General features: G+C 39.0%; 1 protein-coding gene across 2 annotated transcripts in view; it reads left to right on the top strand.

Annotated features, from left to right (window-relative positions):
* TMEM132C (transmembrane protein 132C) overlaps positions 1-26,479 on the top strand; it is a 213,961-nt gene that overhangs the window by 160,910 nt on the left and 26,572 nt on the right. For both annotated transcript variants that reach the window (XM_074159483.1, XM_074159482.1), the window contains exon 5: positions 25,127-25,270. In XM_074159483.1, coding sequence (XP_074015584.1) covers positions 25,127-25,270 — 144 coding nt within the window. The remainder of the gene's footprint in view (positions 1-25,126; positions 25,271-26,479) is intronic.

The raw sequence follows: 26,479 nt of genomic DNA on the forward strand, positions 1-26,479 counted from the left end.
GCACTGGTTTTAGGTACACATTTTATTTTCTGTGGGATTTAGGTATACACTGAGAACTTCTTCTATGTTCACAGGAGAAGTAGGCACTGAGCATTTGTTTTAGAAGTCCTGCTGAACCTCAGGAAAGGGAAAAGCACAAAGTTGCCAGCTACCTAGAACAGGACCAAGTGGCGATTAATAGAGGAACTGCATGTGCTACCATTAATCAATGTTAGAGCTCAGGATTTGGAAGGAGTTAGACACACCCATCCCACTTGTGAATTTTACCTCTCCTGTGCATAATCTTGGTGTGGTGAAATTCCAGCAGTCATTTCTTTGAACAATGTTCAGTGGTTTGCAGCAGATAATTACATGACTATTATTTCCTGGAAGTCCTAGTCTTCAATATATTCTTCCCCTTTGAAGAGCAAAACTGCTGCTCGTATCAAATGAGGTCATGCCCAGCAATTTCCTGATCCAAAGTCTGTTAAGTCAGCAGAAAGTGCATGCTACATTCCAGATCTGAGAGGGAAATAATTGTCCTCATTACCTGTGGAGTTGAACAGGGAATATGTATTTGAGCATCTGTCTTCTAAATACTTGGAAGTGTGCGTAAGGAATGCTTTTGTGGTCAGATTTTATTTATTTTTATTATAGATGCCTTCCAGAACCAAATGACAGACATTTGTCTACAGGCAGACTTAACATCTTCTTGTTCTTTTCTTGAAAAAATTAATCAGCTTCTTTTCTGTATTCCATATATGAGGGAATTGAGATACTTTTTTTAATATCACATATCAGGGTCTAATGTCTTTGCACATGCATAGATAGTTCAAGATTTACTTGCAGACTTGTGTCTATCCTAGATTAAAATTCATTCACCTACAAGGGTTACTTTAAGAACCGGAGGTCTAAATGAATGAATTTAGTATTGCATAAATCACATAAGGTAAGATCTTTTATTCCCAACAGATGTACCATTAGGCACTCTGGGTTGTGCAAAGGGTTCAAACAATGAAATCATTAAACCTTTCTCCTTGCAAAGCTTTCTTGTGTTTGGTTATCTCATTTCTGTACCTTGTGATAACACTTGGCTGGAGCCAAAATATACTGTGTTAACAGAATCCAGTCGGATGGGATACCAATGCAAAATTGGCTTTGCTAGCAGAATATTAGTAGATAAAGGGAATTTTCGGAGTTTTTTGTTAGCTGACACTGCATATCCAGCCAGGGTGCTTTCTTCATTTAGGCATTAATCTCTAGCTGAGCTGATTACCTAGCAGTTCTCCTGTTCAGAAAAAAGAGTAACACTGAAAAGAAGGAGGGTGATACTGTGTCTGCTGAGAAGTCGGATCATGCTTTTAATCTCAACTACACACTGTAAAGCAACAGCGCGTTACTGCACACAGAAATTAGATCTCAATGTTTATCAGCAAGTGTGTTTCATAATCCTCTAGAGAGTAAAGTAGATTTTGTTGATTTAAGCATGGAGTGTTCCTCCAGCAAAACTGCTAACAGCAGAAGTAAAATCGGTCATTCCAAATTTTTAAAGGTGGCCAGAAAAAGGGAAAGAAGGAGCTGCCCAAAGACGCTCTACTGGATTAGGATGTGGGATCTGATTGAGTCTCTGCCATTGGTCTGATGGGCATCCTAGTCAGTCGTTTGGGGATGAATTCAGCAAACTTTTGGTTGGTTTAAATGTAACATAAAGGTTGTCTCAGACTCATGGAGTAAAGCATGTCTCATGAGAGCCATTCCAAACTTATGAAGCAAGAAAGATCATGTATCCTTTATTGCCCTATGCCTGATTATGTTACAAAAAAAGTAGTGAGATGAAAAACAAGTGGGCCTTCAAAAGGTTAGCACAATTGTGTTGCTACAGTATTTTGCAATGAAAGAGATTAAAGAATTGACATTGTCACTAAGAACTGAACCTGGAATTTTAAAAGAGCCTTATAGGACTTGGCTCAGTGGAGCAAGTGGTAGGATAGAGTTGCTGAAAAATCAATGGAATTTCATCATACAGTCAAAAGGGAGGGGTTTAGTTCAATCCAGGTTCTTTGTGCCTAACTACGGGGCTAAATAGTGTATACAAGTAAGAAACATCACAGTGATGCTGCTGCAGTGAACACTACAGTGAAATAAAAGGAGCAGGAAATATCAAAACTACTGGGCTGAAAATATGTGTAATAGCTTTTTCCCAGAAAAAAAATGAGATGTAAATTTGAGGTAAGTATATTTTATTCTTAAGATCAGAAGTTAATCAATCTGAGTAATTTTGGAGGACGTTTCACCCTTCAAGGTATTTAGAGAGAAATATGAGACAGAAAAGTTAGGAAAATGTATTTCTAACTGGTTCTGTTGCTTTCAGGAAATATATCCCATTGTCTGCTGACATGAACAATCTACCGCAAAGATTTAATCTTCTAGTAATCATCTACTATCTATGTTGTGCCCTATTCCAGCATTTCTGATTTCATGTTACTTTTTGCACGATCCATTAGGGAAGTACTTTCATAGAAGCTTAATTAATTATCTGCTAAACTGCTTCTGAAAACGTCCTCAATTAATCACAAGTAACCTCAGAACTTGGCAATTAAGGTCAGCATTTTCCTCAAATTTCTATCCTGTCATGAGCAAATGCAGCCAACTATATTGTTCTTACCACTTGACTAGGCTAAGAAACAAAACCAAAATCATTCACATTTGTAGCATGCACACGTGCACACACAGATCCCACTGAAGGAATCTGTATGTTTGTATTCAACATGGGACCACGCTTTATGAAATTTAGTGAGATTTCTTTTCATACTTTAAATGGATAATACGTATTTTTAATACCATTAAATTTTGCTTTGGGCTAGAGCAAGGTAGAAGACCTGTGTACAAGTTCATTGTTTGATGCCAGTAAGGCAAATCAGTGCTAAAGGAGAACTCCTTCCTGGGAGGTAGATTGGCAAATCAATGGTTTAATATTTATGCAAGACCATCTGGGTTCCTGTATATGAAACTCAAGTAGTAGTCCTTCAGTAGCAGGATAAACTGTCTCTGAATTAGTTCATCTCTAACTGTGACTTGCATGAAATTCAGATATTTAAAGTGCTGAAGCATAAACACAATATCGGGAGTCTAATCTGAGAGTTCTAGTCTGAATTTACCCCAAAAAGATGTTTGTCGCCATGGGAAGCCGTGTAACTTCATCCATGTATCCATGTAACTTCATCCTCTCTAAAAAAACACTAAGTTTTCAGTGGGTCTTTCATCTTTAATTCATCAGGCTCTGTAATCCATTGATAACTGCTTGTGAGCTAATCAAAGTTGGAATGGCTCTTGGGCATTTCTTGCTGTTTCACACCTCACATGCTCAGAAGTTTGGCTTTTCTCCCCAGCTGTATCAGTGGGTCTAATAAAAGATATGGTCTGTCTCTACACATCCTGCCTCTCTACTGATCTTGTTTCATTAGGAAGTTCTTGGTTTGCGTGTACCTTTCTTTACATTCAGAACTCAATGTATTGACAGTTCTGCTGCAGAAGTGAACAGACATCTACGATGCAGAGCTGTGACTCAGCCAAAACCACTTTTTGACATTTTTATGTATGCTTGTTAACTTGCTTTCCATTAAAACACAGATGATGGAAAATTTAGCTCACAAAGCAATGTTTGTTTTATATACACATTTATGTATGCCATTCCCTAAGGTAAAGATTTTTTAAGGTATTTCATTGTAATGAAGTCCCTGTAATACCATTTTAAAATATGGATGCTTTCATCCCTGCACAGTCTGTGACTTCACACCATAAAGCTCTATCTGTTTCAAGGTCACAGAAGTGCAGAATTCTCACTCCTGTTAATCTTTCAGTCTTGAATGAAGCCGGGGGCACCAGGCACTGAGGAGCTTTCCAGAAGATAAAATCTGAGGCTATATAAACACCTCCATTTCCTGATTTGCTTATCACAAACAAATGAACATATAATCTATGTATCAAACTTTTCAGCTGACAGGTATCGTCTCAGATAATTTAATTATGAATCACATCCAATAAACATTGTGAGTTGAAGGAAATTTATTTGATGTAAAACTACCCTATTACTATTAGTAATACTAACTGGGACAACCTAAATCAGCTGTCAATCCCTAAATAATACCATGAAGTCAAGAGTTTTTAGAGTGCAATTACAAGACTGAGTGCTCTGTGTGAAAGACCAGAGTTAAAATCTTCTGATGTTAAGGGAGAAGCACTAACCGAGGTCACTTATAGGCCTACAATTACCATCATGGCAGGTTACAATTGTCTAAACGAGGAGAGCATTCCTTCCTTTAGATTTATGGTGGATATAATTTCACTAAAGTTTGTGTCATTGCTCTATATTTGTACCAGATGAACCCAGGAGCCCGAATACCTGCTTATAAATTGGCCGTGTCACATAGTGCATTGAGCTGTGACTAGCAGTGCATATCGATTAATCTTGTTTGTTAAGAATTGGCTTTTTTGTTGTCTGTCCATCAAGAAACAAAAGCAAAAAAGGATGAACTGTTGTTCATTGATCTTAAATTGGTCAGAAGATGCAGACAATATAAAGAATTCAAAATGGCTCAATTTAACAGTGCCTTTTTAAGTCCAAGTCATCATTTCCACAAGCCCTGCACTTTTGCCTCTAGCTTCTGTTTTCCTTTTCTTTGCTACAATCACATTCAGTCCTACCTTTCGCAGGAAATGAGAATGGATCAATAAGGCTATCTCAGCTGGCTGGAATTAATTTTTCCATTGGGTCGAGTTGTATGTCATTTTCTATGCAGCACAACAGTTATGTATAATTTCCTCTTCCAGCATCCCTTATATCTGACAATACTATTGAATGGATAACTTTGAGATTTTTAAAATGCTGAGGAGAAATGAGGTCAGCTAGCTTCCAGATTTTTCAAGTATTCTGTAACAGATGTCTGCCATATAGAGAACTTTTGGGTTTCTTTGCTCTATTAGAGAGATATCAATATGAGGCCTAATATGTGTGCTTCTCAGCCTTGACAAAAAACGGCAGAACACTGAGAACATGCAGTGAGACAGCCAGCGACTCAATTATCAGATGCTTGATGTTGTGGTAATACCTAAATGCACCCCTCAAAGAGGAGTGTCTCAGCACTAAATGCTGCACAGACAAATGACAGACAAGTCAGAATCCTCTAGAAAATTCTCAGTCCACAAGCCAAGCTGGTGAAAGTCAAGGTGGTGTTCAAGGTTGGATGAAATTGAGCTCCATGAATGGGAAAGGAGGGACAGCAGAGCTGACGCTGGGAAGTAGGATCACACTCTTGTCCTAACACAGCAGGCAGAGGGATTCAAGATCCCCCAGCCAGTCCGTGCTTGATGCTGATCGCTTGGGCATGGTAGGAGGGTACTGTCCTGGGCTTTCTTCTGACAGCATGGCACAGTGCAGGGCTGCATGGAGATGCCCGCATGCTTCTATACTGATTCTCAGCATTGCAAGTTAGCCTGAGTCGAGTCCACGTTCTGCTGCAGATAATTTTGTTATTGCTTCATGGCACTGCATTGTGTGACGTGAAGTCTGGAGATTCTTTTGTTCTTGTGATTTATTGGGCAGGATTTTGGGACTGCTTTAAGTATTGGTTCAGGTTTGTGTCACTGCTCCATCAGAAGAAGACATCTTAAATAACAGTTCAAATTTAAATGACAGCTGATTAAAATTCTGATTGTTTAACATAACCACAAAGGCAATTTCACAGCTGCCACACACATGTGAGCAGAGACCATGTGGAGCCATAATAATGAGCCAGCAGAAAAGGAGCTCTGGACCCAGATTATAAGTGCTCTAGAAGGACATTCCAGGGCTGTGTATTTTGATGCTGTAGCTGCTGAGGACTGTATTCACCCTATGTGCCCTCCCCTGCTGCCTTCACTGCCAGATCAGATGGAGGAGGGCAGAGAAGTGCTTCTCAGCAGGAGCAGGAGACCAGTTTCAGAGGCTGATATTCTGCAAAAGTTTGCAGCTGAAACAGAACTGGAATTTAAAGGCAGATAAATCACTAATTTGTAAGACTGCACCGTGTTGTTAAGCAATTCAGACTTTGACCAGAGTTCACCCATGGCCAACCATGGGAGTCAAATGCTGTGCCTGAATCTCCTGCAGCTCTGCGCTTCTGCTGTGAAGAAGCTGAAAGAAATGGATGGGGAGATAGAAGAACATTGCATGAGGTTGTTCATGAGGTGCTGGCAGAGCTGGAAGGGGAATTGAACTCAGCAGTCTCAATTGCTAGATTATGCCCTCTCCTATGGAAATTCATGTAGTAGTTTTCATATAAACTAGTGCACTCTCATTAGCTTTAGCTAACAATCAGTTGTCTTGACTTAATTGATAAATACAAGTCCAGGCACTGTCCAAACTTATGCCAGACAACAAACATTTGTGGTTTACCCTAGACAGTAAATGGTCTCCACCTTCTCATGTTGTCACTTAAAAGAGTTGCCAGGCTGAACGGTGACTGCCAGAGAGACCAGGTACCTTTGCAAACACAGTCGCTCAGCCAGCTTAAGCATTAAGTGGGTAAGCTGTGATCCATATGGAAAAATAGGGACAGTTTCTCTTAATTGGCAACTTTTAGTGATTATTCTGATCTGTAAAGAGAGTTTTAATATTTCTGGGGAATACCTCATTCTTCACAATCAGGTGAAATACCTAGCAGAATTGTGAATTGTTTAGGCTGGAATCTAATTAATGAGGTCCTGAGGTGCTCTAGCTTGGACAGTGAGACTATCTAGACAACAAGGAGATGCTTTGCTATAATGGAAGATAATGAGTGAACATGGAGAAAAAAAATCACCAGGACTTTTATAAACCTTAGTGTTAAAATAAGCTATCCCAAGTATTAAAAAACACAGCAACTTTTCACTTTCAGTTTGCTATTAGATGCATGTTTGCCTTACCCTGCTTTCAGTTTACAGTTCATTATCCAGCCAGACTCTCCTCACTGAGGATGTTTGTCATGGAATTCATTAGGAACCTGTACTTCAAACTCAGCAGTTCTGCTTGAGGGAGATAATGCTAAAAGGACAGGGTTCAGTACAGTCCTGGGAAGAAAGACTAGCACCGTGCTTCTGGCTCTTTCTCTGTGCCTGGGCAGCAGCTGCCATAAGGACAGAGAGAGCAGCAGCGATGGGATTTGATCTGTTCATAATCCCAGTATCAAAAGGGTACGAAGACCACACCAAAGCTTCGGCTACTAACAAAACCTACTTTGCTAAGCTAGAGGTGCTGTATGCAAAGGTCCTCCTCCAGTGTCCAAGCTCTCCAGACAGAAGCACATACGCTAGATGAATCAACAGGCCAAAACTTCTACACCGTGGCAGTGGCCCCATTGCTGTGGTGTGGTAAACTGCAGGGCCTGGCAGTGGAAATCCTCATAGACAGTGAAACTATCAACACTGGTTTCCCCCTCAGAAACAAATCATGCTTAATATTTAAAGCATCACTACCGTAGCATGAGCATCAGCAAGCCAGCATGCTGGTGAGAGAGGGAATTTCAGCAAGGAAATGGAAAAAAAAGTAACACTGACATTAATTTTAATCAGGTCCTAGTCATCTGATTTGTCCTCCGTATTTTTTTCTCTAGCAAAGCTGATTGTCTTTCTGCAAGATTTGTTACCTCACAGAACAATAATATAGGCTGTAATGATGTAATTTATTGCTGCAATTTGCTTTTGGAAATCCTCTATTAGTGAAAAATAGCAACAGCGCAGTTTCATTAATTACAGTAGTTGAATATTGAATGCTGACTGTCACTATCAGAATTAGTGACTGTGTTGTACTCTGCTCCAAGGCCCTATAGGACCAGAGCTGTGCAAGTTCTGGAGGTTGTGAAATGAATATTTTGATTAAACTAAATAAGTGTAAAAAAATATAATTCAAGTTCACTGGGGAGTTTGAGAAAATGGTAGGGGGAAACATTAGGCTGTAAATTCAGTATTGAAAAACACACCAGTGTGTTACTGCACCACATAATGTGCCTGCTTGTAGTGTGGTTCTGCAGCATAGCCCATTTGTCTATACCTTCTACCTCCAAACTACTTTTGTCAGTTCAAACCTTCAGGTTCATTATTGAGTTTTACTCTCAATATGCCATTCCAGGGAGAACGGCATATCTCTTTTTTTTTCCTTAATGTGGGAATTTTTTACCTTGGCATAACACTTATTTTCATTTGCATAAACCAGATTTTACCAGGATGTAGCTGGGGAAAGAGCATGTGGACAAAATCACCTTGTCTGATTTAAAGGTGAATTCTCTTCCTTTTGTTTTCTGAAACAGTGCACAATTGAGTGAAATCCAAAAGGCTTGCTATAACCTCTTTGTGATCTTGAGTTCTCATTTTGGAGAGCTAACAGAAGGTAGAAGGCCTCCTGCTGCATATATTATGTCAGCAGCAGAAACCAAAGCGATCAGTCTAAGACCTGGATGTACTTTGGAATCATTTTGTATAGGCTACTACGTGCCTGTGTGCCAATAGCAAGAAGTTTTTATGTGGCTTGAAGCTTCGCTCGAGCCAGCAGAGAAGACTATGTTTTAGATTCTGGATCTGGGACAAAACGTCAATTGCAGGCATTGAAAAGCAGTGACTAACAGTGGAGCTGCCAGCTGGCACAAGGTATCCTGCGGCATATGTTTTAAGAATGCCTGGAAGCTTCAGGAGTGATCGTGGTGTGGTAATAAATAAGTCATTCAAGACTCAGTAATTCCTCTTCACTGCTCTTACCTCATTCAAATTATGGACTACTCATTAAGCTTTGGGAGACTGATACGCAAAAATAGGAATTGTCTGATGGACCGGGGGCCACATGTCTGGAGTTAGTTTCTGCCTCTGTTGGATCTTTGGCAGCACTCAGGTCCACAGCAGTTTACTTATCTTTAAAATGGACACAGTAGTTAATATTTCCTATGTTACAACGTAAGTATCTGGCTTACAGGATCATTCTATACTGCTGATTCTTTATAAAGGAAAATTCCCTGCTCAAACATCAGTGCCAGGCTCCCCCACTCAGTACTGGCAATATTGTTCTAGTCCTGAAGAGTAAAAATATAAGTGAAGCAAGGTTTGTGGCTAGAGGTAATGTCTTTTAGTAGGCCGTCCAACAGAGTTAGAAAAATCAGCCAAGCTTTCAAGCACACAAATCTTTTTTTCAAGCCTCTTTCAGTGTTGTAAGTTGCTGTGAGATGCTCAGATAAAGATAATGGTGACCGTGGTTGCTGCGGGTTATGCTAACAAATAAGGTACTGCTTTAAACAAATGGATTTGATCCCTTTGTCCTTCATATCACTGACTTACACAATGATCATAGCAACCTATTTCAAGGGTGCTCCTCTAGCCATGAACCTCTAGCCAGCATGATCTTGCAAAGCAACCCCTGAAGGTAAAACATGTTTTTGCTTGAGTAGGGAGGAAATAATTGCATCTGTGATTATACATACTTTATATACTTTGCCTCCCTCTCTATATATGCTGGGTTTAGTTCCTATATATTATAAGGCCCGCTAGTCTGTTAGACATCTGTCTGATCAATAATTTAATTTTCCTGTGTCACTCTCTCATCTTTTTAACTGTAGTAAGTTTCTGATGTCTGTACAGTATCTGCTCTCATTAATGCAATGATCTTGTTCCTGCCCTCTATCTGCTTTGCTTATGTGGACCCACTATGAAGTCAATGAAATCAATATGCTATTTGAAAAGGAAAAATAATCTAGGGGCAAGGATAGGAAATAATAATGACTATTTTCTGCATTTTTATTACTACTTTTTCATAGCAGTTTCATAAGAATCTCTATTGTGTCTTTGTTACAGATGTTGCTTACTGAAAATTAAAACTGAACAGCCAAAATAAGAAAAAACCAAGTAGTCCTCTTGCAGATTTCAAAATAGGCTAAATTAAATTGAAATAATTTAGCAGAAGCTGCCTTCTTCACTTCTACTGCAGTTTAAATAGAGTTCTGATATCCACAAACTTGAGCCAAGTGCTCATGTGTGCTCCACAGCCAAAAATTGAGGACCTTAAGGAACTTGTAGAAAATGAACACTGCCTATTAGAAGGAGAAAGTAACTCATTAATAATGCATGACGTTAATCTGCACAAATAAAGCAAGTTCACAACCCTCCACAGTGGCCATAAAAATCAACCATGTATCATGCAGTACCCCAGTTACTTAAAACAAGAAATTGTCCTTGGGACTTAATCCTTGAAGTCCATAAAGCATATAAAATTGCTTCACCCCACCTGCCACCCCACACTGGGATCAGTACTCTGCCGTTCCCTTGAAACAATCAGGCTAAATAAGATTTTGCCTCAGTTTTCCAAACTGAACAGTTTATTCATCATCGGTGTGGCTTGTAGCAATATATAAAATTTGATTCATATTCAGTAGAATCTGGGGGCTCCACCTGAAATTCCAGGAGTGGATTATAGTAGGCACCATATTTTCATTGACTGTAAAAGAGTTTCTATTTCCACTGTAAACAAATGGAGTGAGGACAGTAGCCCCTCTGTAAATGGGGAGCTGAAGCACAAAGGCAGATTGGAAAATTAACTTGCACAGGTTAATTCAAGGAGAAGAAAGGAGGTCATCCAGGTGCCTACACATAGGTGTGTAATATGATTAAAGATGCCATAGAGTCTGAGCCATCCATCCAGGACTACCAGGTACGACACAGGACCTACAGGACACCTGTGCCCTTATGGAAGAGCATCTGGAGGCCAGGCGTGATACCTAAGAACATGTAAATGGCACTCCTTTCTTAGGGACTTCAATCTTTTCCCAGAGCTGCAAATTGTGAATTGAATCTGTTGTGAAGCACTTCCCCCAAAATGCCTTCTTTTTCTGTCTGTTACTATGTGGATATCTTCAGTGTATAGTTTAATTTCTCAAACTATACCTCCTTGACAGCTTTTCCAGTTACTGCTGAACAATACAGCACTATAAACTGAAGCAAATAAAATGTGTACATAAGTATTCGAAAACATCAGGCCCTCACTGTAAGGCTTCTTCAATCTTTTCTTAACTCCCATCATTCAGAAACCATGGAAAGATTTTCATCCTTGCTGCCCAGCATGACTTCAGGCTGCTGTTGTACTCCATGTCTCTACAGACTCCACCCGTGTCAGTGACGATGCTGGTTTCGTATCTACCACAGTGAACATCTGCAACATGTTAAGGGATAAACTTACAACAACAAAAGTATTGCTATGATCCAGATCATCACTAAGTGGTGGAAAAACCCGTGTATCTGTCATATCTTACTAACATAACAGCTAAAAAATCAATCAGTTTTAAAAAGTCTGAGGAGTAGGACCCCAGTTCTTTAGGTGGAAGTTGGCGGAGGTTTATAGAAGTGCTGGGATCTGACTAAAGGAAAGCACATTAGAGAGGACTCTTTAGGGTTTACTCCATAATGCTTGATAGAATGGACTCACCTTTACTGAAGCCACTGGCAAAATCACTGTTGATTTCAGTGGGGTCAGGTTTTAAAAAATTATGTTTGCAAAATATTTACAGTAAGAAATATCTGGGATAGAAATGTGTTTATAAATAAAATTAAAAGTACTGCCTTTATCTGCCTATAATCAAGTATGTGGCTTCTGTTAACATGGAATGCCTCATAATCTTGTTTCCATTATAGCTGTGCGCATATAGATTACTCACATATATATGTACATGTAGTGTGTAATTGTGTGTGCATCCGTGCATGTGTCCTAATATGCTTGTATATTTTCAATCTCCAACTGCCTATTGATTACAGCTATTACAGCAATATTATTATAGATATATAGCCAGCTATATAACAGGGCCGCAGGTTTAATTGAAATGAACATGGGAAGAATTTCAAATTGCTAATGAAAATTGCCTTTTTACTGCCAGCTATATTCCCACGGTTGTCACAGGCTGGAGACATCATCAGAGCTGTGCTGGTTCTGCTTAATGGTGGAGCAAACCCAATTTAACTGGGGGTCCATTTCCAAATAACTTCCTCAGACTCTTGAAAAAGGAAAGTAAATGACTGACAGTTCTTGAGCCCGGAAAATACCCTTAAATTGACAAATTTCACATATTAGTCTTTTTGCAACAAAAGAGAGCTGTAAGCCATGAAATTATTTCAGCAAGAAGATATTGTATAGCTCCATCCATGGCTGCTTAAGCATCCATGAACTATTCCATTATAAGATCACCAGGTGGCTATTGCCTTTCTCTCCCATTCAGGCTTTACCAATATTCCCACTCCCATCTGTGATAAACTTAATAGGACCATTCAGCAATGGAGAAAACATGAGAGGTGTTCATCATAGCTGAAGGCTTTCTCAGACAATTATTCCTTAGATGTTTGAGTAAATGAAAAGCTATTTTTGTGATTAGAAAGGGTAGATGTGTTGCAGTTTCTGAGGCCATTTTATTGGCATAGCTTTTTGAATCTGTAACAAATATTTATCCTTTCCTGTGAATGTTGTAAGTAGCTACAGTCACTGAAGTAACGCTCTTAATATGTTTCTCTCCACTCTATTTTTCAAGTACATGGCTACACTTCTAAGAGTGCTTGTTAGATAAAAAATAATATGTATGAATACTTACAGATGTTGTCATATGTCTACTTTAGATGAAATATTTATAACTTATGCACTGGATAAATGTATAAAAACATAAGTTTTCAACAGAACTTAGGACAGTTTATTGCTTGTATTCATCAGGTGTAAGTGTATTCATAAGTATCTGGATGTATACTTATATCCATAAATAGCAATGCTCTGAAACAACAGCAGTGAAGGTTCTCAAGTATGTCGGTCTCTGAATAATGGCTTTTAACCTGTCACTTCACAGCTTCTCATCTGTTTGCATTTTTTATGCTCAAAATAGCTGATAATGATGCTGGAGTTGGAATATCTCAGGTAATCACTCACATTTCAACCCTTAACTACAACTTTTTCTTTCCAGGTAATGTGTTTTCTATGTAAGTGCTTTCATTTCTAAGTCAATTTAGCAAAATACTGAAAGCAAGGAATGAAATTTCACAAAGAGGAGCAGGTAGCTTCCTGTGTTGCACATACGTATCTTTTAAAAAATCAGGTTTTTTGTTTCACTTATGTCTAAGTATAGAGAAATAAAACGTGGGCTTCTGCTTCCCATCTTCTCCACTCACCTTTATGTCCTTATTCTATATTTTAAGTGGTTATAGAAAGATGAAATGTGCACTTCTCCTTCCCATCTCTTGCAGTTGTCCTTAAAACTTATTTTAGGTTTTAAGTGGTTCCAGAATTGTTTCCTTTGAAGTCATTTTCAGTTACAGACTCTTCCTCCACACAGCAGGAAATAACATCTTTCTTTGAAAATACATATTGGCCACTGGATCCTGACATATCTGTTCTCGTCAACAGGAAATAGAGACAGCTTTAGCATAGTTGTTTTTTTAGTGGGCTGCACCTAATGGAATTTAGTGTCACAGCTCCTACAAAATAGAGGGGCCCCCAGCCAGAGGCTCAGTCACTGTTTGATACACATTGATTATGATAGACACTTTAAAAAGACAAACTATGCTCATTTACAGCTGTTAAGATGGTAAAGAAAGACACAATCAAGCATGAAAATGTTCAGTTGATTTTATTTCATGTCCTTATTAATTTGCATTTTCCATCGCCTAGGGGGTTAGATTATCTAATGAGATCATCTTGTCAGAGTAATTTAGGGTGGTAGGGAAGGTTTGAAGTTATTTCTTGAGGACTTGATTCATTAAAAAAAAGTTTCAAATGCAAGTGTAATCCATTGTCATGTGTGAGCTAAGCGTGTTACTCTCTGCCCGATCCGAGCAGTGTAACAGTTCTTGTGGGAAGTGGAAGGAAGTGGGAAGTTCTGGAGACTGGTGGTCTGCGGTCTTGGGGGAATCTGCCTGACATCTCTTCCCTTGCAGAAGGTTTGCTCATTCTTGCTGCTGGTGGGAATGCCTCCCCAACATATTTGGTAAATAGTTTAATCCCTCACAATTTAGGTATCTGGTATCTAAGCTCCTCCAAGGGTGCAGGTTCTCCAAGGAGTCAGTAGTCATTGTTTTAACTGAATCCGTGCTCTCTGAGGGAAAAGGACCAGATGTTTCTCATTCCACCTGGCTTTATGTTAGATAAAGAGAAGTTTTAAAATAACACAAAACAAGGGTTTTATATATTAAAAAAATTAAAAGAGCCATAAAGGATCAAATCAAGACCCATTTAGCCTAAGTGGTATTTGGGGGTCCATACTTTATAAATAGAAGTAACTTGATTTTTTGGTTTGGTTTTGTTTTGATGTAACACTGAGGCTATATATTTCCCCAAATACTATTGGAAGATAAAATGGAAAGAAAACTAGAACACTTCAATATTTTTGGAGTATTTTATTCAGCAAGAAACCAAAATCAAACTGTGTCAGGTGGTGTGGGAATGATTTTTCTTATTCCTAGATCTGTTCAGAAAACAGCAAAAATCAGTTATTCACCAAGATGTGCTGAGAATCAGTTGATCTGGTTGCTCTTTTTTCCTCCTCAGTGTAGAAACAGTCTCTTATTATAGTCACTGCTCAGCATATTGACATCCGGCTATCATGTGGAGCCAGAATGGGATTACTTCTATACAAATAATAAATACAAATAGCATTGATATTCAGGCGGTGGAACTTTACTGGTAGACATATTAATGGAAGTGCTTAGATTCTGATTATAAAAGGGAGAGGAAATAAAATTTCTTGGTTAGTCTCAGTTCTGGTGGCAACCTATTGCAGCTCCAAAATTAAGTTCTGAGTTGGCATCGTGAGCTGCATATGATAAATGCATATGATTTTTTAGTATAAAAAATACAATAAAATAAATATTTACTTCTGAAACAAATTTGTTAAGAGAAACCTGAATTTGATTCTCAGTTGTTCACAAGTGACAGGACCTTCACAGGCGTTATACCTTTCTGGACCTACTGGCTAATAAGGTTTCTTCATCCCACCTAGTTTCAAACACATTGGAAATGAAGAGACAGATCCTGGGTATCCCTCTTTAACAGATCTCAGGAAGCTACTGTGTCAGCTAGTATAATTGCTGTTTCCATAAGCTCTGAAGAAAAGGCGTTCATTAGCCTGCAGCTTGAAGCAAAATGTTTCTCACTGTCCTTTTTGGAGGATTCATCCTTATAAAGCAGGCAGTGTCTATTGTATGTTTTTCTGCTAGCCAGAATACTGTTTATGGACTTTGCACATGGGAACAGTTTACACTGGTAAGATTTTACTTTTTTATTCAAAATTACAAGCAGTAAGAAGTGAGATCCTGTTGTTATAATAATCTGGGTAGCGTCAGACCTCTGTACCTGATGGAAGTCAATGTGGCCTTCGTACTGATACACAGATCTGAGTAATGGCTTTATAACATTTTTCCATCGTTTTACGTCACTAACTGTAAACAGAACATAGCAATTAAACTCATGGTTAATTTTGTTCAGTTGCTCCAGTCTCTTCTTACTTTTTAAAAAGAGATGCTCACTTTTGAGTGATGATAGAATTACATTTAGCAATACAGCCTGTATCTGCTAAATCAAAGTAATCATTGGCTATGTTTCCTTTTGCACGTTCGAATGCTAACAGGGTAGATTCACTGCAAAGAAAGTGTGGATTAGTCATCCAAGAATCCAAAGATATTTTTCTGCATCCTTATCTGTTAATATATTCTACATTCCCCTTTTCTGTTTGCAGAGCATAATTTATCAGCACTCAAAAATTTCACTAGCAGAGTATTTGAAAACTGTACAAGCAGGGAAGAAAATGGAACGGTCTGTTGCTAATGTAGGGGGCCACTAATTAAGATTTATCTCAATATGGAGACTGTAAACAGAGACAAGATCATTGATTAAAAAGGCATTGCATTTGCAGAACACTGAGTTCCCATTTTGAAAAGACACTCAGATCTTTGTCATAAATTACATGGTTTGCAAAAAATACAGGGAAGATTGTGCTGGGCCGGAGACTTTCCCATCCCAGCTTAATGCCATTTGCTTTCTCTCCTCCTGGCCCCAGGAATCTGCCACTGTTTTCCTTGCAGTGGTCCAGCCCCAGGAGAAATGGGTGAGGGGCCCCAGCCTAGCCTATGCACTGGTGGCCTTTAGCTCTGTACTCATAACAAAGCCACTCTTCTTGGAGGTGAGAAATACAAGTTTGAATCCCTTCCCTATGTCCCTGTTTCCACATTTCCTCCATTTACCTTTAAGACTCCTGGAGACCCGCAGATATCACATTGATCAAGCTCTTCAAGCAGATGTTGTGCATGCTAGGGACAGAACAATGCCAGCGTCCACCCTTGGGTCTTTCCATGGGTGATGTTTTATCTGTGTTTCACTTCTGCATTATTTGTTCTTCAGGGCAGGTATTGTCCTTAATTTTTGTGCCATTTACATTGTTGGCCATTTAACAAAGATTTCACAAAGAGAAGATATCTTACAGTGTTGTCGTGTGTCGAAAAAAATTACCATCCAAAAGAAACTTTGAGATCCTTTTTTCTGCTGTTGTCATCAGAAAAAGAATGGAAAAATGGCAACTTTTATTGAGTAAGTCTGTTTCTTATGTAGATTTTGAACGGCCTGATTTTTCACCACTTTTAATTTGTTCATTAGTTTAAATTTTCTTTGGCGCTATGGGCTTTAGAGTCATGGAGTAATCATCCCTCTGGATCCATGTTTGAATACTGAGGGGTGCTATTAAGTAAGCAGGTTTCACCCCTTTGGTTTTACTGCTTCAACGGCATTACCTCATTTCTTTTGCAATGTGATATTACTCATGAAGTAAAAGTCCTCATGTTATAAACTGATGAATGAAGCAGAGCAGGATTTACATGTGATGGGCCAATAGGATTGGAATCAAGTGAAAGAAAAGAGCGAACCAAAGTCCAACCAGCAAAATTTGCCCTTCCCCATTGCCTGCCATGAAGTGGATTTGCCTCAGGGAGGTCCTCAGTCACGTGCAAACTCTTTGGCCGGTAGAAACACTCCTGTTCTTCTGAAGTGCGTGCTGAGAATTTAAAAACAGAAGATCAGCTTCTTTCCCTTCTTGTATATACTGTCTGTGAGTGTGGAGTGGCAGAGAATCTGGTTGGCAGAAAGCACAATGTGTAATTTACTTTTAATCATGGGATTATGTAGATAAACAGTCTGCTGTCTAACAATGTTATTTTATTCATCAGCTGTAATCTTAGTAGTATTAATAACACAAATCTACAACCATCTTGTTACCAGACTCTCAGATCAGCGTAACAATTGTCTGCAGTGCAGTACAGCTCTGTGCATCACGCTAACTAGGATGCCCTGGAAACTTGTGATGCATCACTTAGTGCTCATCAGTAGACTATTTATGGTGTTTGCAACTGGCGTATGTGGAGTTTACTTTGTATCTCCCACATCTTCATCTTCTTCTCTTGTAAATGTGTTGCCAAGGTGTCACGGTTCATCAAGGGTGATGGGTTGAAAATAGTTGGAAGCACAGTACATCTCCTGGAGCTCTCCTGCCTAGGCATTGTCTCCACTGATTCAAGTGCTGTCAAAAGCACGCAAGGGCTTGCTGCTTCTGTCCTTTTTCCATAAGACAAATACTGTTTTGATTTTAAGGTAGACAGTACTCAACTGCCTCTTTTCCACAGATTTCTTCAATAAAATTTCCTTATAAATTAAAACATAATTGGCTTTCCTGTGCCACTCCTTCAGGTCTGTAGCACAGGTTTGTTACTCACAAAGTAGTGTGTTTGTGTGAGGGAGAAATCTTAATGGTAAGCTACGATTAACATCATTCTATGAGATTCCACTTACAGAATTTTCAGCCTGTAAACAGGACCATTCTCATGACCTCAGGCTCCCATGGATTTCTCTTGATAACACCATCTAATCGGATTTAGGGTTTAATTAAACAGCTGTCACTTTGCTTCCTCATTCTGCTGCAATTTAATGTTGAATTAGTTCCTAAATTAGTCATGGCTGAATGCTTGCCTTCTTACAATTGAGAGGTTGGATGAACATAAGGTTTGCTCTTCAGCGAAATTCAAGCAACTAAGGCTCATATTCTGTATTCTTGCTCTTTGCACAGAGCTCCCACTGACATAAGTGGAAGTTCCCTGACTGAAACAGGGATGGAATAAAATGTGAGATTCCTGCAGAGTCAACCATAGTGTTACCTAACTTCAAATGACCAAATGTGAGCATACGCTTCTTCTCAGCTCTGGATACATTAGCTTTTTGGATGTTATTTTCCCTTTCTAAATCTGTAGTGATTTTTCTGAATACCAGTTCTGCTGAGGTTTCTGTGAAGTAGCATGATGAGTGCAGCTGTGGAAGAAAATGTTTAGACCAGTCCTACTGCTTGTGGACTTTATCCAAATTAACCCTGATGTAACCAAGACCAAGAGCATGAAAAAAAGTTTATGGTACTCTGAATCTTAACATTGGCTCCAACCAGGAAAGCTTGGAGACTTCCTGTAGAGCGGTAATACTTGCATCAAATTCTGTGTAGTCGTCTCACTGAACTCAGGTCTCAGTGTGATATAATCTAGTGTCTGACTCCCTGCCTGGCTCCAATCTCACCATTTTTCTTTGAAATGCCAATTAATTCTTTCCCTGATCTACTCAAATGTAGTATCAAGATTTGTAACTGTGGTAACTTGGTACAGGCACACACAGAGGAGTTCCAAACCACTAGGCTGATAATACTCACCAGTTCTAGCCTATGGGCTTCTTGATTAAATCTTCCTTTTTTTTTTTTCCCAAATCAAGAATGCATGGGAATGAATGGGAGTACCTCTTGGTCCTAACTAGTTGCACTTGAGCCACAACTTATCAAGTGCTTAACTATAAAGGGGTGGGAAAGTGACCTAGCCCTCTTACTTTCTTTGTTTATCTGAGGAAGGTGGATGAACAGTAAAAGTTTCTTGTTCTATGAAGATCTCATACTACACTTGCTGCAAAGGTATGCCAGCAGAGAAGCTTTTTTTTATCTGTAGTAGGTATCAGGTTGTGACTTCAGGGCTTCATTTCTGAAGTCACTGAAATATGCTGAAGGTTTTTGTAGAGGAGGTATGATTCTGTGTCCTTGTTGCAGAGTCTGATGGTTCATAGAATTGTTATGGTTGGAAGAGACCTTTAAGATCATCAAGTCCAACCGTTAACGTACCACTGCTAAGTTATTACTAAACCATGTTCCTCAGCACTACCTCTACCTATCTTTTAAATACCTCCAGGGATGGTGACTCAGCCACTTCCCTGGTCAGCCTGTTCCAGTGTTTGATAACCCTTTCAGTGAAGAAATTTTAGATTGGATAATATCCAATCTAAACCTCCCCTGGCACAACTTGAGCCCATTTCCTCTTATCCTATCACCTGTTACTTGGGAAAAGAGACCAACCCTCATTTCGGGTAGTTGTAGAGAGTGATAAGGTCTCCCCTGACCCTTCTTTTCTCCAGGCTGAACAACCCCAGTTCCCTCAGCTACTCCTGATAAAACTTGTTCAGGTCCTTTGCAAAAGGTTGGGGTTTTGAGCAAGCAAATGCAGTGCTGATTTGAGTTAGACTAGTACACAAGATATTGCATGGGGTGGGAAAGAGCAGATGTTTTGTTAGTGGATAATGAAAATGGTGTGTTGAGTAAAAGCATTTACACTGTTCTGTTTATGAGAGCTAGCTTGAAGTTAAAACTTATCAATACATTTTTAAAGTAATTTCTTATGCACGCAATTCAGTTGTTTGCTTTTGAATATCTCCTTTGATTCGAGCCTTATGTCTAACCTCTAGAGTCTTCCTCTAACCATTATAAGAGCAAGAAAAAAATGTTCCTTAATGCTACTGTTTGTTAATTAACTATATTTAAATAGTAATGATTTCCTTCATAAGCTGAATTCATTGAAGGGATGCCCTGGTAACAGGAAAGAACCATCCTAATTGGGAGTTTGTAGGTAATTCTTCTACAAGAAAACCAAATCTTTCTCTGCAGTGTCAGAGTCAGATGTTCTTGGGATCCGGTCATTGCGCTGCAAAGACAGTTTGAGGCTTACAAAGATGTTCAGAGCTCAAATCTCCCTTCTATGTAAATGAGAATTATATGTGTAGTTCTCCGTTTCAACTTTGGAAATGATAACCCTTGCTGTTTTAGAGTTTGTAATACAGTTACAGAAGCTTCTTTCCAACCTGGATGTTGATGCTTACTTATAACTCATCCTTTTCCTGCTTTTTCAATTTACTTCATACTACTTTCCCCATTTTTGAATTTATTGGGAACAAGTCCAAACATTGCTATCTGATGCTTTCAGTCTTTTGCCACACAAAATAAATTTGATTTTAAAACTTTAGGAGTGGCCTGCACAGAAAGTAGATTAGTTCTTGGGGGGGATTTTAAAAATTAAAGAATGTGGAAATGGCCAAGATATTGTGATTTTGAAAAGCGCCTACATTTTAAGTGAGTCCTTAGTCTCTCTAAAGGTTTCTTAGTAATCTTGTTTGTATACTCCCAAATTAGCTTGCAAGCAGGATAGTATATTGCATTTAAGAATAAAACATAAAAATCACCACCTATACCAGCTATTGTGTTTCCTATTCTGATGTGAGAACAATTGTTTTCTTAATGTTGCTTGACGTAATCTTAAAGATTCAACTACTATTTCTGCTTATCCGTGGGTAATCAAGGGTATTAGAGGAGGTGCCAGAATGCAAGGAAAACAGTTCGGGTGCTGCATCGGAGCCCCCTTGTCTGTGGTGCACGTTCAGAATGCTCAGTATTGCAGAACAGAGTTCTATTTCAGCTTTTTTTATGAGTTTCAGTTCAGCTTTTGAGGAGTCTTGGACCGTGGATCCTTTCATACATTATTTAGAATTTCTGCCTAACAGCTTGTGTACGGGTGCAGACAATGGGTCAATTCTCTGTTACGTTAAAGCCTTTGGGTTTATTGCAGCAATATAAAGGAAACATACAGGAGGCAGAAGTTGTGCCATAAGGCTATTCCATATACAGGGGTATAGGACACACGTTTTTCTATTTTAGTTCTAAACAAAAAGACAATAAAATCAAGGCTTGGTTCTTCAGTGTTTTTTTGGGGTTTTTTTAATATCACAGTTGAATACAAAGGGCACTTATAGAGTGAGGGAAGTGGCAGATTTTGAAATTGCTTTTAACATAGTGCGTAATACATTAATTGCTTATACTTCAGTATTTCTTGCTCTGTGTAATACCAATGAGTTATGAGTGCTTTCAGTGGAGATGGAATAATGAAGGTTTCCATCACTGCTCAGTGCAGTAGCTGGGTGGCTACCAGTTGCTTCCCAATGCTAAGGATATCTAAGGATTGTAATGGTACTAGCTATGAAGCCATTAGAAAATATATGCAATATGTTTCTATCTCCTTTGTACACTTCATGAATTTGAAATTCCTGAAGTTCATATTGGACTACAGAGAAGGGATATAAAATTTCAGTAGCCCTTTATCATGACCAGTGATGACTTTTACAATTTTGGGGCCAGATGCATCTCTGAAGTAATTAATCAAAATAAATTCATTCAGATGCACACTGCTTCCTTTAATGAAACCATTAGCAAAGGGCAGAAGATTGAGGTTTCTAATTGCTGGTAATGTGCCAGTAGGCAAATTTTCTGTCTTGTCTCCAGAAAGGTCTTGGGAAATTTCAAAAGGTTTTTCGACCTTTGTAATAATGGCTTTATATCAAGGCCACTTAGAATTCAGATACACCAATAATGACCTATTGGAAAGAAAGAAACAGAAGTGGCAGATTATTACTTAACAATTGGTACATCAGTTCTGTTCTATATAGTGCAGAAAGCAGGACTATCAGTCACATTTTCCTGTCGGGCTTTCCTATTTTACAGGTATAGATCATTCTCTTTTGTCCAGTGAATAAGGATCATGTTATTTGGGATGGGTGAAGCAGAATAGGGTTATTTCAAATATAAGATGTATAGATTATTGTGTTATCATTCAATTTTGAAAAGATGGAGACTACTAGAATACAGGTTTGGAGGGCATCACAGGAGGTCATCTGCTCCCTTTCCTCTTCTACCTGACTCAAAGAACCTATGTTGTTTCTGAATGACGTATAACCTGTTCTTCAAAGATCTTTTAGGCTAAACTGTGCTTTTGCTTCTGCCCCAGACAACCTATTCCGTCAATTCTCTATCATTATTTTTGTAATAAAGATTGCCTTAATGTCAAACAAATCTTTCATGTTGCAGTTTAAGCCCACTAGCTCTGCCCCTGTCCCTGTCAATGAACATGGGAAATACTTTATTCTTCTTCATTTTTGGAAGACTTTTATGTATATGGAGACAGTAATCATCTGTCCCCATAATCTTTTCTAGGCTAACCAATCCCGGTTCATTCAGTCATTCCTCATGGATCTTATTTTCTAGTCTTTTGATTTATTCTCCTTGTTCTTTTTTTTTTCTTTTCACTTGAGAAAGTTTTTCTTGGCAGCATAGCTCTCAAAACCAGACATAGTCCTTTAGCTGAGGCCTTGCTAGTGCTGAGTAGGAATACCTCACATCTTACAGGTGATACTCCTCTTCATACAATTTACCATGGGAGGGTTCTTTGGTTGGTTTGGTTTTGTTTTTTAATCACAGTAACATGCATTGCTGATTTATGTTCAGTTTGTGATCTGCTATAGTCCCCAAATGCTTTTCTAAAAGCAGCTTATCCTGTTGAATCTTTTCTATCCTATATTTATAGGATTAGTTGTTCCTACAGAAGACTAGCAATTGTCATTTAACTTTATTGCATCCCATTTTTTTAAACCCTGTCTCCAATACTGCATTTTAATCCTGTCCTCTAGTGTCTGGTGGTGCTGTGGTGTAGGCTCAGAACTTAGCTGCAGCTGTGGCTGGTGGTGTAGCAAATGTGGTTTAGCACAATTCTGCTGGCAGTCTCGCCATCGCCCAGGGTGATGCCAGAGCAGACCAAGAAGCTGGTCTTTTCCTGGTGCTATGCAGGGCTGGGAAATCAGGAACACAGGATCCTCATGCAGGTCAGAGTGCCTCTGGTTTTGTATCCTGGGCTTCCCACTTATCTTCTCTCCTATTTTTCCTAATATTTGACTTCATGTTGAAGCCACTGATTACTCAACGCTGCAGGCATGAACAAAGCTGAGCTGGAGGAAATTCTAGTGCCTCCCAGGCAGTTTGTTGCAAGTTTAACCCGATGATGAATTTAATCTGCTGCCTGTGGCACTGAAGTTTCACCTCATTGCGTAATCAGGTCTTTGTTTTTATGTTCTTGGCAGTGGTGCAGGGCTTATTTCTTTGTTTATTTTCTGATTTATCTTTAACTTCATAAGTTACCGTTAAATGCAAGTATGGGTAAATCCTCAAGCCACAGAGTATGTTTTGTATCTGAAACTTATTGCTCTATGGGATTTCTCTTCCTCTGATCTGTCCCTTTAAAATAGATTTCTCTATCGGTAATATATATCAGTTGCGAAGTTAAAACTGGATCTGAGTAGAATCATTTCAAAGCAGAGCTGAGATAGCCTGAAAAGATGTCCTGTCATTTCCACAAACTCTTTTGCTGCTCCTTTGCCCTGGAGTCCTTAGTTCGCAGTGTTTAACACTGAGAGTCACAAAAAATAAGGCTTTAAGGGATCGAGGCAAAAGATTAATTTCAAAGGACATACAGCACTTGCAGTAGCCAAATACCCAGCAGAAAATATGTTGAACTTGCTTTTTGGTGAAGCTGTGTGGGTTATTTAATGCTTGTTGCTTTGGCAGTCTGCAGACAGAGGAATAGTTGGATTTGTTACTGAGGATTTTTCACAAATAAGATCTGCTCCTTTGCATCTGTTTCTGGACTTATCAAAGTGCCAGTACATGGAAATAAATACTTCTGGAACAAAATTTTCAAGTTTGGATGGCAGAAGTTAAGCTCCAAAAGCCATGTATTTCAATACAGTGCTCAAAAATGCCAGGTACCCAGCAGAATTTGTATGGGGGACAGCTGGGGTGGTCTCTGCCTTTGAAAGTCAGGAGTTCCTGAGAATAGCCTTAGAGTTCCTAATAATACTATTTATAAATCTGGCACTGATTTACTGTGTTTGGGTAGCTTTGCTTTCATATATGCCATAGGAATTATGTAGGGTTTGTACGTTTCTAGAACAGTCAATATTCCTTTTTTAGCAGTTTTGTTTAAGTTTGATGGGATCTCTTATGAGAGCTGTAGGAGAACCTGAGAAATAATAACTTGCAAGATGAAAAGAAAATCTGACCTACATTTCAAACTCACTAAACTTGAATTGAAAGCGGCAGCAACAGTATCAGTGCCCCATTTTGCTGCTGTTGACATCAGTGGCTTCAGTCCTCATGACTTTGGTGATAAGGATTTTGTTGAATATTTTATTCACTATATAGAACTCAAAGTTGAAAATTTGGAGAAAACTTCAAAGTTATTCCTGCATGGGAATCTTGGGAATACAACAATGCTGAAATGGTTCAGGAGTTAGAAGAGTTAGCTTGGTCAATAGTGCATTGAAAAGCTTTTATATGCCACGACCCAAGTTCAAACTTCAAATTTCCTTGTTGTTTTCCCTGCAGTTAATAGCATCACTAACTCCTGGATTCTTTACATTGCTTCATTGGCCTTATCAAAGGAAATTAAATAATCTTGAAACAGTTCCAGATACAAAGTTCACAGAGAGGCCCCGTCCTTGCAATGGTCTAAGACTCAAAGAACAGTATTTTTACTTTTGAGGCTCTTGTATCCTGTCTCAAACACTGCCAATCAAATCCAATTTGGTAAAAACTCTGAACTTGTATTTTGGAAGGTAAATATTGGGAAAAGCCCCACATACTGAAAAAGTGGAAGCTACCTGTGATGTGTGCCTGCCTGGACTGAATTTAGCTGCAGTCATATTGCTCAGTATTTAGCAGTGTGCAGTGCAGCTGACTATTTAGCAGCTAAAATATGATTGAGGTTTTACTGTGTTTTACCAAATTGCACCTGTTTGAGATCGTTAGCTACTGACAACTAATGCACCTTTCGTGAGTGTAAGTCCGATTGAACTACTTGCCTTTTGGAAATCCCTTTAGCTGTCTCTGAACAGCACTGTGCTTTGTTTTGTGTACAGGACACGGAAATTCTGAACACTGCAATTCTCACGGGAAAAACAGTGGCAGTGCCCATCAAAGTGGTCTCCATTGAGGAGAACAGTGCTGTGACAGACATCTCTGAATCAGTTGAGTGCAAATCCTCTGATGAAGACGTCATTAAAGTAAGTTCATGCCGTGCATTAGCTTCTGAAATTTATGTCTTTTTATACACAAAAGGATAATAGCCTGGGACCAACTGCTAAATCTACTGCTGCAAATTAATTGTACTAATGTTTGAAAAGCATAAGAAGGGGGATTTTTAAGGAAAGAGAGAATTAGGTGCAACAGTAGAGCCACCCCACTGAGTTTCTGTAGAATTTCAGTGTTTTAATTTTTATTTGTGTCCTAATCTTAAAATGTCCTGGTAATGTCACTCAAGTCCTCTGTGCACAGAGTTCATTCACTGCAAAACCAGCTCTGCTGTTAGTACTGCCTCTCCAGATGTTTCTTATCACCTTTCCAGCTGTGATTATAACCTCACAGCTGCATCGGTGGAATGGATTGGATGAGCGTTCCCCAGCAACTGCAATGCAAAGTCATCCTGGTCGACTTCACATTCTGCTGAGAGCTGTTTTGAATTAACAACTTGATGTTGCACAGAAGCGGCTAGAAAGCATTCACGTGACCGGTCCATCAGTTTAGCACCAGCAGCTTAATGTTGCACAGTAACAGACACCAGCGGGGTAGTATTGTCTTAAGGCAACACGGCTATTTCTGCTGTGAATATGTAGTGGAAGCCCTGAAGACAGTTCACAGCTGTGCAGGGAGTCAGTAAAAGACAGTGCTCTGTATGAATCCCGTTGCACTTTCCACACAGGACGTTCATGGTGCATGGTCTTTGAGCAAGGGTGATTTTACCCTTGATCCATAAGCTCTTTTGAATAGGGGTTTTATTATATTATGTGATTTTTACAACATATTGCACAGTGGGCTTTGCGATGGTACTCTTTAGGTGTCTTTAATATGCAATCAGCTCTCTTGGATGTATAGTATACAAATAGCAATGCCGCAGCATTATGTATTACAGTCAGTTCAGTTTGTAGGTTCATGGAAAGCAATAAAACTCCTGTGAACTTGCAGGATCCAACAGTTTCCTGCACTATTGCAGAATTTATGTAAAAGCATTTATTATACCAGTAAGCAAGTAGGTGGGAAAAAGTCATACTTTGAACTAATGAAACCATTATAGAAGACTTTTACAGAAAGCTTTCTGCTTTCAGTGGATTCTTCAGAGCCAAACAAATAGCTCCAGTTTGCTGGAGCTTGAAGTGCTCCCATATATCAAATGCTTCACAGAGTTTTTAATCTCAAAGAATTCCTGTTAACATTTT

Source organism: Numenius arquata, chromosome 16, assembly GCF_964106895.1.
Source record: "Numenius arquata chromosome 16, bNumArq3.hap1.1, whole genome shotgun sequence".
Classification (NCBI taxonomy): domain Eukaryota; kingdom Metazoa; phylum Chordata; class Aves; order Charadriiformes; family Scolopacidae; genus Numenius; species Numenius arquata.